The sequence below is a fragment of the Dermacentor silvarum genome, chromosome 8, assembly GCF_013339745.2.
Source record: "Dermacentor silvarum isolate Dsil-2018 chromosome 8, BIME_Dsil_1.4, whole genome shotgun sequence".
Classification (NCBI taxonomy): Eukaryota; Metazoa; Arthropoda; class Arachnida; order Ixodida; family Ixodidae; genus Dermacentor; species Dermacentor silvarum.
In genome coordinates this window covers 156,157,274-156,173,662 of record NC_051161.1, presented here as the reverse complement: position 1 = coordinate 156,173,662, position 16,389 = coordinate 156,157,274, and the positions used below count along the sequence as shown (strand labels likewise).

Sequence of the window (16,389 nt, the reverse complement as noted above, 5' to 3'; positions counted from 1 at the left end):
ACGGGAGTACTTGGGATTTTTCACATAAACAGTTTAAACACTATGGTTCCTTGATCAGAAACAACCTGCTCATATAAAAAAAATTCAACTCAAGGCATTCAATCCTTGTCATTGCACGTTTTGTGTGGAATGTTAGCTGGGTCATGGCCGTAGACAATATTTTATGTTGACAGGCAAAGTTAATAAACAGGTTAAAATCATGAGAACAGCATTTCGAGCAAGTTGGCAATCCATTACTGAAGTATGATTGCACAACAAAAAAGACACGGACGTGCTGGTTGGAAGTGCTGGTTTCCATTGCAGCAAAGGTGACAACCCTAGTACTGTCACATTGAAGCCTGAAGACCATGTGAAAGAGCTACTGTTGTGATGGAATAGGACATCCCCCAAAGTGCACCTATGTCCTACATGGTCCCAGCATTGAGGCAGGTTGTCATGAAATGTACATTCTGTGCACTGTGGTGCACACTTTATTGTAATACCATCACACATCAATCAAGTGGTAAATGAATGCTATCACTATAAAGAACGTGCTGAGCTTGATATGCCAGTTGTGTGCAAGTATTGCTAATTTATTTACTTATTCAAAGTATCCTTGAAGGCCCTCAAAGAGGGTATTACATAGGGAGGAAGGTAGTACAATAACATGGTAACCAGAATGGTTACACAGTAATAATGCACGTGACTGAAATAGAACAGAAAACGGAATTGCAAACAGTGCAGGGGAAGGGACATAGGAAAAAAGCAATTAACAGCAAACCACATCATATTTTCGACTAGAACACATACGACAGTTACAACTTTAGTGACAATGCGTAATATAAAAAAAGAATAATAAATACAGCGCATAAAAAAAACTTACCAAATGCTTACAAAAATGTACAAGAACTTACAAAAACCAAATTGAAATGCAAAATGCTGACAAATACTGACAAAATGGCACAGGAGAAAACGCTTTAACAATACATTACATGCTAATGTGAAAAGAAATTTGCATTATCAATGCATCAGTGATAGTTATTTCACTCTTGGACGTGGCTGCTTCTATTCAAGCTCTCAGCTTGACGAGTTTGGTGGCAATGCTCACTAACTGTTGAGACTGCATGTGTGACAACAGTTGCAGCGCAGGCATATAAATGGTCAAACAAGTGGTCACACAAGGTCAAACGATGTATGAGAAGTCACACACGAGATGTCTTAGGTTTGAGCCAATGTTTCGGCTATGGGTCTCGTCCTTGCCCCGACAAAGACAAACTTGCTTGTTGGCTCCAGCGACAGCTCAACCACTGTTCATTACTGTGTCTCCATTTTCCTGCAACACCTCTAGCTTGTTTGTAGCACAGAGATATGCGAGCTTCAGCACTGTAATGTTTTAAAGCAAAGCATTCTTTGCAAACCCTCCCAGACTTTGCTGACCGTGGCTACTGCCTTGCTGAATAGAGCAAGTGCGCATGAGAATACCTGCATACGAAAGCACGTACGCACGTGGTGGTTTGCATTTCGTCAAAGACTGCAGGAATGAAACGGGCGAATAATACTCGGTCTTATAACTGCCTCTCACGCCGTACTTTTGTCTTGCACGCACCTCTCCTCTTCTGCCTCGCGACATCACTGCGTCGACGTCTCACAGCATGCATTCTCCCGGACTGCTGTTTACATTTCGGCATGGCTTCTGAACAGTGTAGTGCATAAACAAAACATTTCGTGACCTGGATAACATTTTTAAAGCCAGCGGACGAGGACAAAAGGGAGACACCGACAAAACCGTGGGCTAACTTCAACAATTTACTCCCAAAAATAACTACCTTTATATACGCCATGCACAATAGTGCCATGCCTGATCAATACGTCAAACTGAGCTTTCCAAGGAGGCCATTGCTTTATCTAGCAGGTTCATAAACGGGGCGCTTACACAGCTTTGACCACTACGATTTATAGCCGGTGCCTCAAAAATTTCACATCTCTGTGCCTGGCAGCCGCATACATGACAGTGAACAGACAGATGACCGTCACGGTAATTTTTCACATTTGAGCTATACTCTCTTAGGCAGTCATTAAGACACCGTCCTGTCTGTCCTATGTACTCCTTACCACAGGACAGTCGCAACTCGTACACCACTGCCTCCTCACAATCCACAAAAGGATTTCGATGTCTCGGGGAACACTCAAGCATAGATTTTCAGCACGGGTCTGTCAACCGATACACTCTGCTAAGTTTTTCTGGAGCTGAAAAAACTTTGTTGATGCAACTAGCAATCTTTTTAAGGCAGTGAGCTGTCCTGTGTAGGTAGGGCACAAACGCTGCCTACATCATACTTATGTACTAGCACCAAAGCGCATGGGAAGTTGCATTGATTACTTGATCTGTGTTACATCATCACAGTGACTATGAAAACATAAGTGTGAGGCAGCAAAGGTCCTTGGGAAGGAATTTTACCGATAATTAAAAGTGTGTACTTATGCGACAACAGGAAAATTTACAGACAGCAAAGAAATCATATTTTTATGTTGCAACATTAATTACATCTTACTAGTTGCATCAACATCATTAGCCACCAAGATAAACATAAGCTTATGTGAAGCAATGGGTGAATACGAAATTAAACATCTCTGATAAACATTTCTGGCACTCACAAAAAGAATAAAAAAGACAAGAGCGAACAAATTTAATTCATTCTAAAATATCTTCCACGCCGCACAGGGCAACTGAAATACCTCTTAATTCTAGCACTTGTTTTGGTAGCATGTTAATCCAATTAACGGTGTGAGAAATTAATTAAACATTTATACAGCATTAGTACGTTCAGCTTTTATCTTTTTTATATGACACGTAGTAAGGTTGTTTTACCTAAATGTCTTTGTCAATGCATGTTTAATTGTGTGGCAGATATATAACAAAAACTTCGAAGTGCAACATCTTTCTATGGGAAGTTGGTGCATATTGCATCATGATCTGTCCAAAGTTCGGGAGGACATTATAATGCCATTGCAGTGATTCCATGTGCGAAACCTTCCAGCATGCTTCTGAATCATAATTTATCAGTACACATCCACGCAGGTGACTTCCATATTAGTATTGATTCGATGTTTTATAGGAAGACATACTGTGTTTAAAACTTTACTTTAGGTTGAGATCCAGCCCATACTGATCAGAATGGTCTATAAGACACACTTCTGATAGCAGCTTGTACTAGTTTAGGTAGGTTCCAGCTGCAAATTGTGGCAGTTGGGACTGGCCTCGGTTCCAGTAGTCTGTTTCCTGGTCTCATGAAATTCGACGGTCAGATTAACTGATTCCAGTTGCTGACTGGAGCAACTGGTCTGACCAACTGTGTGTGTACTGGCTTTAAGAATAATAAATGTGAATAATAAGAATGTGAATTATTCCGCTGTCCAAGAATAGTCCAAGAATGTCAGTCCAAGAATAGTCCAACTACTCTTGGACTATCACTTTCAACGAATTACTATATAGCCCATCCAGTTTTGGCTCAACCAGCCAATAAATTCGCACTGCAAGTCGTATTTCTGAAACTGACATTCCGAAAATACGTCCCCTGATTAGATAAAGTTGTCTCACAAAAAGTGTACTTGGCACTTTAGCACTTTTACCACATGGTGTAAAAGCTTGCACAATATATGACGATATAACTGTTTGAAGTAATCATTCATTCCAGCAGTTTTTTCAAGGACAGCAGTGACCAACTTTGAATGAATTTACCTGACAATGTTATAACACAGAATGCCTGCAATAAAATAAAGTACCAGCCAACATGTGTTTATTTGCATTTGTTGCAATTTAAAGTTCATCAGATCACATATTGAGCAACCCTGAGCAACCTGAATATCTCTAAATCAGTGGCGCACCGACGGGGGGGGGGGGGGATTCGGGGGTTGTAACCCCCCCTGAGGCCGACTTAACCCCCCCCCCCCCCCCCTTTTGTTTAACCCCCTTTCTTTCCTTATGCATTTGGCGTGCTGCAACTAAGATGTAAGACGCGCAATCGACTGCACACTCGCAAAGAGCGCATTTTTTGACAATTTCCCGTGAAATAATCGAAATTAGTGCTGTTTAGATGGTATTGGCAAACTGTCAACCCCCCCCCCCCCCCCCCCCCCCCGCCTGGCAGAGATCCTGGGTGCGCTACTGCTCTAAATTAACGAGTTATTTCGTTGCAGCATGTACAGCACCGCTGCCGGCAGTATTTCTGCCCATTCTTCAAAGGTAATATCAGAATACTTTTCGTGCAGTGTTATTCATTTCAAATACGCGAAAAACATCATAAGAAGCGTTCTTGCATTGAAAGTGTTTCTCAAAGTAGATCAGGTATTTTGCTGTGACGTCAATGATGATCAAAACGCGGCAGCTTTTCAAAAGTGTTCACTGGTTTCATGGGTAGAGTGGCCTAGAATATCATGGGTGCGTATGCGTGCATGGCCTGAGTGAGTACATTTGCGTGGGGGGGCGTTGAAGGGAATCGATGCACATTCGAGCGACCTTAGCATAGCCTTTTCAGCAACGAACAGAACCTCTTGTGATCGAACCTAGTTCTTCGTAGTCTTTACATGGCAAAGGTATCGAGCTGTACGATCGCAATGTTACTGCTCATATGTTCGTCCAGATGCGCACAAAATACCGAAATGTATGGGCAACGCGCACTCAAATGTGACATAGCTGCACTTCCATAAAGGTTAACACCATTGTTGAACTAGTATTTTCCACAGGCGAAGGATAGCCACGCATGCATTATATGCTGGGATGTGGAATATCGATCGATCGAAGCCACGTAGTACGAGCAGTAGCGAAGTCTCCCCATCGCAATAACACCGAACGGGTTCAAGTAAACTCGGTTGGTGTCGTCCAATAAGGTTGGTCGTCAGTCCCGAAGCTTGCCTTAAAAGCTTGAAGTGCGAGTCCGGATAGCACGAGCGCAGCATTTCATGCCACGCGACGAATCCGTCAGCTGAATTCGCTCCGCTTAACCCATAAGTAGCATTCCTAGTGCACCGTCTTCGTTGCGCCCCTGTGGCCTAATGGATAAGGCATCGGTCTCCTAAACCGGGGATTGCGGGTTCGAGTCCCGCCAGGGGTAAGTTTTTTCTTTTTTTTTTTCCAGTGTTATACAACTTTCTTTTTTTTTTTTCTCTCTCTCAGCCAGCGCCAATGCTCACTTTCCACGATAACGGCGTTAGGCGCGTGGGAACCGGTCCAGAAATAAAGAGGCCGGGAGAGTTGCCAACACGACGGCGGCGCGAACGGCGCCAGCTGCCTCCAGGACAAGGCGTCGGAAAGAAGCAGGGAGGAGGGAACCGGTAGAACATTCGCTAGCCGAGAGCGGCGCATAGGGCATGAACGTCGGCCGTAGGCAATGACATTGCTGCAGGCGGGCTAGACGAGTGCCGCTAGTGGCCCTGGCTGGCTGCTATCACACCGCCCTTGTGACATCCAGCGTATGCACGCACGGTGCCCAGCAGATGTGCCGAGTGTCTCCTATGGACGTCCCTCGTATTATCATTTGCTCGCACGCATCCTGCGGACTTCCCAGGCGCTGTTCGTCTGCGAAAAATAATAATGCGCCATTAGCATTCTTAGTTTAATCATGGTCCCTTAATGAAAAAGTATTGAGGGACTATGGTTTAATTCACGCACTTACCGAGGGCTATCTATCAACTATCTATCTATATATCTATGTATCTATCTACGTCGGTCTCTAACCGTTTTCCCGCAAACCTGGATCTCTGGGTGGTCCATGGTACGTTTAGTACGGCCGAATGGGTAGCGTCGGGCTGCTGTAAGGCAGCAGCTAGGGTTCAAAACCAACCGTCCGACCAACTTGGGTCACTGCAGGCACGTGGCTCTGTGTACCAATGTGGTGATCTTCAACGAACCTATTTGACGCCGACATGGTTAACTATGCAGGACTGGGTATGTGGCATAAGTATATATATATATATATATATATATATATATATATATATATATATATATATATATATATATATATATTGCCACGAGACTGTGAAGGGGCTGCTACTGCCGACGGCGACGAAGTGGCCATGCAGAGGCGCGCGCGACAGCCTTGCATCCGTCGCCGCTGCTTGTCTAAACCTTGTATATAGTTATCATTTCTAAATAAACGTTATTCCCGTAACATCTTTTGGTGGAGGTGCTGGGTAAACCTGCCAACGTGCCGGCTCCGTCAACCAAGCACGGAACTTCGAAGCAGCTCGCCGTCTTGGTTGCTCCGCGATGACCAGCGAAGTGCCGACGGTGCAGCAGCCACCGGCTCCTGTGATTCTTTTGCACCCACAAGACCCGGGAACCTTTTCTGGTACGGATGGCTTGGAGGTCGAAGAGTGTATCGACATGTACGAACGCGTCAGCAACCACAACAGGTGGGACCACACGGTGACGTTAGCCAACGTGATATTCTATCTGAAAGGAACGGCACGCGTGTGGTACCGGACGCATGAAGAATATCTTACAAGTTGGGACGCTTGCAAGGTGAAGCTGCGTGAGTTGTTCGGTAGATCATTTGGCCGTCAGCAGGCCGCTAAAAAGGAGCGGGGATCTCGTGTCCAGACGACCACTGAATCGTACATTTCGTACATACAGGACGTACTGTATCGAACAGCTGACGCAAAAATTACCGAAGCTGACAAGATTTCGCCCATTTTAAAAGGAATAGCCGACGACGCGTTTGATATACTTGTATTTAAAGACTGTACGACGGTCGACGCCATAGTTAAGGAATACCAACGCTTTGAACAAGCGAAGAGTCGCCGCATCACCCGCCCGTTCCTTCGGCTACCTAACACCGCCGCCCCATCATCATGCGAAGATCGACCCACCGATGCCTGCACAGGCTACAGAGTCGGAAGATGTAACGCGCATTGTCCGCCGCGAGCTCGAAGCACTAGCTCCTACGGCCGTTCTTCCAGACGTTCAGTCAGCTAACCGGCCCACCGTGTCGCTCATACAAGCAGTCGTCCACCAGGAATTCGCGAACATGGGATTATCATCGGCCGTCTCTTCCATCCGTGCACCCGAACGTACCCCTGCAAATATCACCCAGAACAAGTCTACCCTTCGCGCTACAGAAACCCGGCTGACTGGAGGACGGCATACGACCGTCCGATATGTTTCAACTGCTCTCACGTTGGGCACATTGCCCGTCACTGCCGCAGTAGCTGGCCGTCGCCTTCAAACTGGAGCATTGGTTCTTGGCGTCGTCCTGAAGACAGCATTCGACAGTTTTCCCTTCGCTCTGATCCACATGCTTCCGATTCTTCCGATGCCGATGTTCCACGCTCCAAGTTTAGCCGCTCACCGTCCCCACAAGGCCGTCGATCTCGATCGCCACGACCATACCGGTCATCGTCCCCTGCGCGGCCTGGCACCTACGCTCCGGAAAATTAAGCCGTGCAGCTCCAGGAGGTCGCGCTGCATCAGTGAGCCGGAATTAAAATCATCTGTTGATTGTACCTACGCGCCGAAACCTTCTGGACATTCAAGTGGACGACGTTACCGTTACGGCCGTCATAGACACAATAATGAGCGCTGCTCTCCGTACCTAGCTCCGCAAAGTGATTGCGCCCGTGATTCAGAGCACTGTACGGGTCGCTGATGGCAGCTCGTCTGCGGTTTTTGGAATGTGCACTGCCCGAGTGTGCATTGCTGGCCATCAGAAAATTGGGTTGTTTGCCGTGCTTGCGCAGTGTCCCCACGACGTGATCCTCGGCCTAGACTTTCTCTCGACGCACTCAGCCCTTATCGACTGCTCCACAGGTGTTTTCCAACTGGAACTCCCCTTTGACGCCCACGTACTATCGGACACTCGCAGCCGCTTATGTTCGGTCGAGTTCCTCCACCTGCCACAGCAAGCCTCCACGTACGTCCCATTAAGTCCCTCTCCTCCTGTGTGCGATGGTGAATACGTTGTTTCCCCGATTCTCGATGTTATCCTGACACACTCTGTCGTCCTCCCGCACACTGTGGTTACCGTACGCGACAACAAAACTCTTTTGAACTTTGGCCTTTCTACCCATGTGCTACCTGCCAGTACCTCCTGAATACCCCCGTGCGACCTACGCGGAAGCGCTGAAGCGCCTTGCTTCCTCTCCGCCGCTGTTCGTTAGTGCTCCTCCTACGGTGTCAGTTCAGTCGACGCAGCCGATACCGTACTACGTCGCTGGGTGTACACCGCCGCCCGTTGTTCATGCCACTCCATTTGCCCATCGTTCGGAGCAAGCAGTCGACGACAGACGCCCGCCCCCTCGGAAGTCGGATGTATGGCGCACACCCGATCATCGGCTTCGACTGCGGTGAAGCTGACCACTTGTAGCCTACACAAGCCAAACACAGCACACAGCTCGCCGCACTACAAGAAACGACAGACACCAGCCAAAACTACATCTTAGAGGAAATCTGTAAGAAGCCAGCCACACACCAACGCCAGCCCGCCAGGCAGGGCCTCACACCGCCACAAACGTAACATGGCCCCACGAACAACCCTGACAGTATGGCAGTGGAACTGCAGGAGCTACCGCACTAAGCGGGGGCACTTGCAGCTTCACATACAACACAACACGCAAGACACACCAGACATCATAGCACTACAAGAGACAAACACTCCCGGAAAACTACCAGGTTACACTCCATACAATCAGCTAGGACCGGCCAACGGGCCTCACCCCAACAGGGCCATGCTTGTACACCGCAACCTTACAGCCACACAACACGAAATTGAAGGCACAGACATTCAACACACACTCCTTGAAATACTGCCGAGGAGAAGGGGAGACAGCCCGCTCTTCGTCTTCAGCATTTACAACTCACCACGAGACAAGGGCACTGACATCCCACTAGTCCTCCGCAAAGCGTCTCTGCTGGCCAAAGAAGCGCAATTACTGATTTTGGGCGAGTTCAACGCCAAACATCTAGAGTGGGGTTACCCAAAACCCGACCGCAAGGGCACCCGATTATGGGAGACTGCTCAAGATCTAGGGCTTACTATACTCAACGACCCACAACAACCAACACGGGTTGGTAGCAGTGTGTGCAGAGACACCACGCCAGACCTCTCCCTTTGCAAGAATATACCGGGAGCCCGGTGGCAGAATACAGGCCACACGGTCGGCAGCGATCATTACATTTTGTCACTGTCTTTTGAACGGCCGCCAGCAGGGCGAAGACGGCCTCGGCCCGCATTACGAAGTGGGATAAATTCCGTCAGCTACGCGAAGAAACAGCGCCCGACTCCACATCGGATCTCAACGAATGGATCAGGTCACTGAGCCGCGACGTGACTTCGACGACGTACGATGTGGTAGCGCCTCAAGAGCAGCCATCGACAGATTCCCGCCTCTTGCACATGTGGGAAGCACGTGAAAGCCTCAAGCATAGGTGGCAGCGCCAACGTCACAACAACAAGCTGCGACGGCGCATAGCGAAGCTCGAACGGGAGATCGAAGCTCACACCTCTACAATGGAGCATCAGCAGTGGGGCCAGATCTGCAACAGCCTCAACGGCCAGCTGGGCTGCAAAAAAACATGGCACCTGCTGCGACACCTCCTGGATCCCGGCAATACCAAGTCGGCGGCACGTAATCAACTGACGAAAATTATACACCAATTCCCAGGTACCGACGCGGAGCTACTTGCGGAGCTCGCCAGCCGGTACATTAACACCTCGAGCCAGAGCGATATGCACTTGCCACACTACGTCGGAGCTCCCAACGAACAACTGGACGCTGACATTTCGGAGGCAGAGGTCTGCGCTGCGCCACACAAGCTGCACACGACGTCAGCGCCGGGCCCCGACGGGGTTACGAACAAGGCGCTGCGTAACCTCGACCCGAAGCCCGTGAGAGCAATAACCGAATACATGAACGAGTGCTGGCATACCGATCGTTTACCTCCTGAGTGGAAACACGCACGGGTGGCGTTCATACCAAAACCGGGCAAGAAACTGAACCTAGAGAATCTTCGCCCCATTTCACTTACCTCCTGCCTAGGCAAGCTCATGGAGCATGTAATATTCTCCCGCTTACAGAACTTTGCTGAGGAACAGGATCTTCGACCGCCCACGATGCTCGGTTTTCGGGCACACTTGTCTACCCAGGACGTCCTCCTTCAATTACACCACGACCTCTTGCATCCAGACAGTGGTTCGAGCACGAAAGCTCTACTGAGTCTGGACGTCCATAAGGCTTTTGACAATGTACTCCACGCGGCCGTGCTCGAGAGCTTAGCCGACTTGCAACCCGGCAAACGAACCTACAACTATATCAGGTCGTTCCTCACAGGCAGGATGGTCGAGCTCGCGGTCGGGGACCTGCGCTCCGCTCCCATCCGGCTCGGGAACAGAGGCACGCCGCAAGGCGCAGTCCTGTCGTCATTCCTACTGAACCTCGCAATGCGCACCCTCCCTCCGAAACTGAGTGAAGTCCCGGGACTCAGACACACGCTATACGCCGACGACATCACGCTCTGGACGTGTGAAGGGTCGGACGGCACAGTTGAAGAAACGCTCGAACACGCCACCGACATCGTCGTGCAACACCTGAAGGCAGCGGGATTAGAGTGCTCGCAGCACAAGTCGGAGCTCCTCCTGATCCGACCACCCGACCGAAGCAAGCACAAGTCACCCCCACCTCACATCACGATACGCGTAAACCAGCAGCCAGTCACCCACGTCGAGGACATACGAGTACTGGGCATGATACTGCAGCAGAACCGGCGGAACGGCATCACCATTGACCGGCTCCAGATGACGGTGAACCAGACCACGAGACTGCTGCACAGAGTGAGCGCGCGTAAGCAGGGCATGAAAGAGAAGGACCTGCTCCAACTCGTCTAAGCCTTTGTCGTCAGCCGTCTCACCTATGCACTACCATACCTACACTTACAGAAGACAGAACGAGCTCGCCTCGACTGCATTATACGACACGCATACAAGGTAGCCCTCGGCTTACCAAGACACACCTCCACCGAGAAACTTCTTCAACTGGGAGTTCACAACACCATCGAAGAACTCATTGAAGCACATCAAAAGTTCACCGTCTTCAAGGTAGCAAGACCGGCCGCTGGATCCTCGCTCGAATGGGCCTCAGAGAGTCCCCGATGGGCAGCGACCCTGCCACCATCCCACCACACATCAGGCGCATGTTCATCATAAAACACACTCGCCGGCCACCACGACGGCAGAAGAAGAGCGAGGGCCCAGGCACTACACAAGACGTACGGGACCAACTCCGCTGTGGCGTACGTCGACGCAGCCCAGCACTCTGATCGACCCCACACCTACGCCGTTTACGCCGTTCCAGGCCCAGGACTCATGGCACAGACAACTTCAAGCTCGCTAAGCGCTGCCACACCCACCGAAGCAGAAGAAGCCGCCATTGCGTTAGCCGTGGCCTCAACTGACGCCTGTATAGTTATGAGCGACTCCAAAACCGCCATAACAAACTTTGCGCGAGGAATAGTGGCACACACTACACTAAAGCTCCTACAGTCACTACAAAACAGTGGAGAACCACGCTCAGTAGAGTTGATATGGGTCCCGGCTCACGCGGGCAATCCAGGGAACGAAGCGGCTCGAGGATTCGTCAGCCGAGCGGTGGGCCTCCCGTACCCGGAGACCTCAAACGAAGTCCTGCACTCATATCACGACATAGCCCAGTACTACCGTCTTATACGACACACTAGGCCCGCACCACACAGTAAACTAACCAAGGGTCAGGAGGTCACCTGGCGCAGGTTACAGACATACTCATATCCGAACCCCTACGTATACTCTCACATTTACCCGGATAGATTAAGTCCGTACTGTCACCTGTGCGGCGAGCTAGCTACGCTCAGTCACATCCTCTGGGACTGCGAAGAGGATCCCCCTCCACCCGATCTCCTGGCCTCTCCCTCACCTTCATCGTGGGAGGAAGTGCTGCTTAGCTCCAGTCCGGACGTACAACTCCGAGCCGTGGAGCGAGCCGAAGAGGTCGCCGTCACGCATCGCCTGGCGGCCATCTGGCCTTCCTGAGGAGCCCATGAACTAGCTCCCCACTCTGACGAATAAAGTTGTATCTCTATCTCTCTCGCTCTCATAGCGCGCAAAACCTCTTCACCTCGCAGAGCCGAACGTACGAACGCGCCAGCTGTGCACGAAGACGACGACGCTCGAACGCAGTCATATGGTTCGCATAAATGCATCCTCGCAGGAGTGGCTGTATAGCCTAGTGGTTACGACGCTCGCCTTGGGACCGGGGGTACGCGGGCTCCAATCCCGCCTTGGCACGAAAGTTTCTTTCTTGGTAGTTTCTTGCTACGCACCACAAATTACGGCTGGGCTTATACAGCTTCGCTGTTAAAAAATTCGTCAGAGCGATCTCTTGATGACATATAGAGTTCTTGACGGTCCTTAAAGAAATCTTATGGGCGCCCTTCCGACACCAATAAGATTCCTGAAGGTCCCTCAGGACACGCTCTATGGGCATGCTTCACACACCAATAAGATTCTTGAAGGTACCTCAAACCTTCTATAGGCGACCCGCCAACAGCAGTAAGATTCTTGAATGTCCCTCAGGACGCTCTATATACCGTGGCGCGGTACATTGCGTACCGCATTGCATGCGCATTCATCTCACGCGTTTGAGTTCCTTCAGTCCAACCTAGCCACAGCAACATGCGGGAGAGCACGGTCCAGATAAAACAGCGGAACAAAACACGGAGACTAACGCAAACCTGCCACGTACACGACGCCCTTGCTACTGTAGCCACCGAACTCTTGCCACGGTACGAAACCTACGGCGCAACACGTGTGAGCGCACACACCATAACAAAACCGCCAATGTGCCACGACAACATGACCGCTACAGCGCAAAAATCGTGAGAAAATTAAAAATACCATGACTACGTCACTTCCTCACTTTTCTCCTAGCGCGCGGAGGGGGCAGGGCCTCTCCTTAGCTTTTTCATTCCTCCGTGCTATTATTGCGCAAGGGTCGACTTCCTGTATCGGCGTGTGTATATTGTCGACTTCGACACAACGTGCAAATCACCGCCATGTTTCTGTACAGTGTCCAGAAAGTTAAACACGAACAATTTCGAAACAACTTCAACGCCTTGTTACAACAACGCATGCCGCCGCCGCTGCTGCCGCTGCTGCTGCAAGCCAGTACACATGACGTCCCGGTGGTCGGCGCCCAGCCCCGCGCTGGCAGGCGTGAGCCGCCGCGCGCTCACAATCAACCAAAGATACAGTCATCCGTAAAAAAAATGTAAGCATCAATTGCGATAGCAAATTGGTAGAGAGCTATACGGAGTAAGGATAGTGGTTTTATCAGCTGTATAAACTTGGACATGCAGCAGCACCAGAAACGCGCAGAACTGTTGTCGACGCCGTCGGTGTTTTGCCCGCGTTTGCACCGAACGCGCGCGGCGTTGGTTAGTGTTGCCGGTGCCTCTCGGGGCGGCTCGGAGGTTTTCGACGAGATCAGAATGGGACGCTCGTCGATCAGCGTCGGAAATCTTACCCACCTTCTCGCCTCGCAACGTTTTTATATGAATACGCATTTGGTGCCGCAGCTAAACGTCGCCTCCCCTCCCGTCCCCCCATGGCCTTTCGCGCGATAGAAGAGGTCACGTTTGCTCTCTCTATATATGGTGATTGTAAAGGAGGAAAGAGACGCTTAATTCTGCAGCCCTTCAGGTAGCACGGCGCAGAACGCGCGTTTGCTCTCCGACGTGCGTTCGCTTCCCGTGAAGGCACGCGTCCCTCGCGCCCTTTCACTCGCACATACAGCGTCCGGAGTGCGGCGACGATTTCATCGCTGTTGACGTCATACGGAACCTCACGGCGACGGCGCCGACGACGCCAACGGCAGAAATCCGCTTTGGAGTGCCCATATAATTGCTATCGCAATAATATGTGAAATAAACGCTGCGTATAGGAACGTCTACCGAGTCGAATTTGTCTACATTCCTGATTTTTTATATTTTTGTTCAGTGTCCATTTAAAAATGTTTTCTTTTTATTGCGATAGCAATTATATGGACACTCCAAAGCAGATTTCTGCCGTCGGCGTCGCCATTGCCGTCGCCGTCGCCGTCGCCGTGAGGTTCCGTATGACGTCAATGGAGATGAAATCGTCGCCGCGCGCCGCCGAACGCTGTATGTGCGAGTGAAAGGGCGCGAGGGACGCGTGCTTTCACGGGGAGTGAACGCACGGCGGAGAACAAACGCGCGTTCTGTGCCGTGCTCCCTTAAGGGCTGCAGAAGTAGGCGTCTCTTTCCTCCTTTACAATCACCATATATGTAGAGCAAACGCGCCTTCTTCTGACGCACGAAAGGCCGTGGGGGGGGGGGGGGGAAGGGAGGGGCCGTTTAGCTGCGGCACCAAGTACCTATTTATATCAGAGGCTCCGGCAACAGTCACCAACGCCGCACGCATTTTGTGCGAATGTGGGCAAAACGCCGACGGCGTCGACAACAGTTCTGCGTGTTGCCGGTGCTGCTGCATGTCCAAGTTTATACAGCTGATAAAGCTACTATCATTACTCCGTATAGCTCTCTACAAATTTGCTATCGCAATTGATGCTTCGCCTTTCAGGTGAAACTGCGACAATTTTTTGTTACTAGGCACACATGTGCACGTAGTAAAACAAAGCTTTTCATTTACTGGAATTAAAAGAAATGGCATGGACGAGCACAGCCATTCCAGGGATGGGAATGGTCATTCCAAGAAGTTGAAAGGAGTGGAATTACGGACATCTCAACTCTCCAGAATTTAGTGGGAATGTAATGGAGTTCCTGAAGAGAATTGGACATAGTGATACTAAACAATTAGTACAATTTCTGGGTGGAAACGGCACTTTATTGAAGCTTTTATGTTAGTGACACACTCTTTACAAGTCTGGTTTAAAGAGGTAACAAAGAAGTAAAGGCACCAGCAAGAAGTTAAATAGGTCAAAATAAAATAAAAATAAAAAAAAGACCAGTTTGGCTTGAGAAGCAAAAGCAGTACAGCACCACTTTTGCAGGGGCTCAGTAGTACTCCGGCTGCGGTCGGGCACGGCCGAGCCCCATCATCCTCCTGGCAAGCGCGTCCATGTCGACGGTGGAACCCGGCGCAGGCGGGTTATCCAGAACCTGCGGGGCCCAGAACTGGGCTGCTCGATGCTGCCTGGCTTGGACAGTCTCAGGCTGGGTAACCTGCACGGCGCGGGTCTGGATGGCCTGCATGGTTGGCGGCTGAACGGCCCCGGGTTCGTCGTCCAGGAGTACGTCTGCCAGATTGCGCACCCGTTCACCTTGTTCACTGGCTCGGTACCTGTTTTCGAGGCCCGGTACGTAGTACCTCGGCATGGGGGCCACTTCCATTTGCGGATACTGCCCAGGCACGTATACCACCGGAGGGCCGCTCGCATTTAGCGACTGGTAGTGGCGTCGCCGTTCCGCCGGCTTCATTCCCTGTACTGTGCGGAAAATAGGCGGCACAGCCGGCTGGAAGGGGTCGACTGGTCGACCGCTGCTGCTGGGCCCCACGTCCCACTGTTCTTCTGGTTCAGGTACAAATGGCTTTGCCCCTTCCGGCGCAGGAATGTCAAAGGGTGGGTCTGGATCGTCACTGGTCGCTGTGCAGAATGTCGACGACCGGTCCGGGCAGGTGGCGAGGTGCCTCTGGTAGTCCTCATCATTGGCGGGCGCCATGTGATCCGTGGTGAACGGGCAAGGCTTCAGTCGGTACCGAGGGTGTTCCTTGCGGCACTTGGTCATGTGTATGTTCAGCCGACCTCTCTTGACTTTGTGGAACGGGTTGTACGGGCACTTCACCAGGTCATCTTGCAAGCTGTTGAATGTGGCCATGGTGCAACGCGAGCAGAACCTGACGTAATACTGGACGGCGGCGCGCAGGGGTCGTGGCACACCTAGGCTACGGCCGCGTCCCGCGCGCACACCAGAAGCGTTCGCCGAAGCAGGCCAAACGCCAATGGTACGGTAGGTGCGCCGACGGGCGCGTCTGGAGCGTAGTTCACCGCTTCTCCGCGTCATGACGCAAAATTAGCGCTGCGGTCAGTATAGCGGTTGCGCAGCCTGCGTCGTCTGCTACAGGTGGCAGACGGCGCGCAAAAATAAAGCCCGTATTGGAATAGTTTATGTAGTCTGTTCGTGTCAGCTTGAAATGTGAAAAGCTCCGGGCCTCTCTTACTGTTCGAATGTTTCTAAGAGATGTGGAATGTTCCTGGTCTGAAAAATGACCGACGAGAGTAGCGGCGGTATTGGTCCGCCAAAGACCACCAAGAACATTTACTGCTTCGCTCGCAACTGCAAGTCAGGTTCTAAATATCCGAGAAAGAGTCCTAAAATAGCCTTGTTTTCGGTGCCAAAAGACC

At 50.7% G+C, this 16,389-nt stretch overlaps 1 protein-coding gene, 1 long non-coding RNA gene and 1 other non-coding gene across 3 annotated transcripts in view; 2 read left to right on the top strand and 1 right to left on the bottom strand.

Annotated features, from left to right (window-relative positions):
- The window catches only part of LOC125947445 (uncharacterized), a 313,443-nt gene extending 297,590 nt beyond the window's left edge, over positions 1 to 15,853 (top strand). Inside the window, exon 3 of the long non-coding RNA XR_007468304.1 lies at positions 15,671 to 15,853. This is a non-coding gene — a long non-coding RNA (uncharacterized LOC125947445). The remainder of the gene's footprint in view (positions 1 to 15,670) is intronic.
- The window catches only part of LOC125947444 (uncharacterized), a 313,859-nt gene extending 297,979 nt beyond the window's left edge, over positions 1 to 15,880 (bottom strand). The window contains exon 1 of the mRNA XM_049672176.1: positions 15,790 to 15,880. Coding sequence (XP_049528133.1) covers positions 15,790 to 15,862 — 73 coding nt within the window. The 5' untranslated portion in view covers positions 15,863 to 15,880. The remainder of the gene's footprint in view (positions 1 to 15,789) is intronic.
- Trnar-ccu (transfer RNA arginine (anticodon CCU)) lies at positions 5,018 to 5,090 on the top strand. The gene has a single exon. It is a non-coding gene; the product is annotated as a tRNA-Arg (tRNA).
- Positions 15,881 to 16,389: the final 509 nt, after the last annotated feature.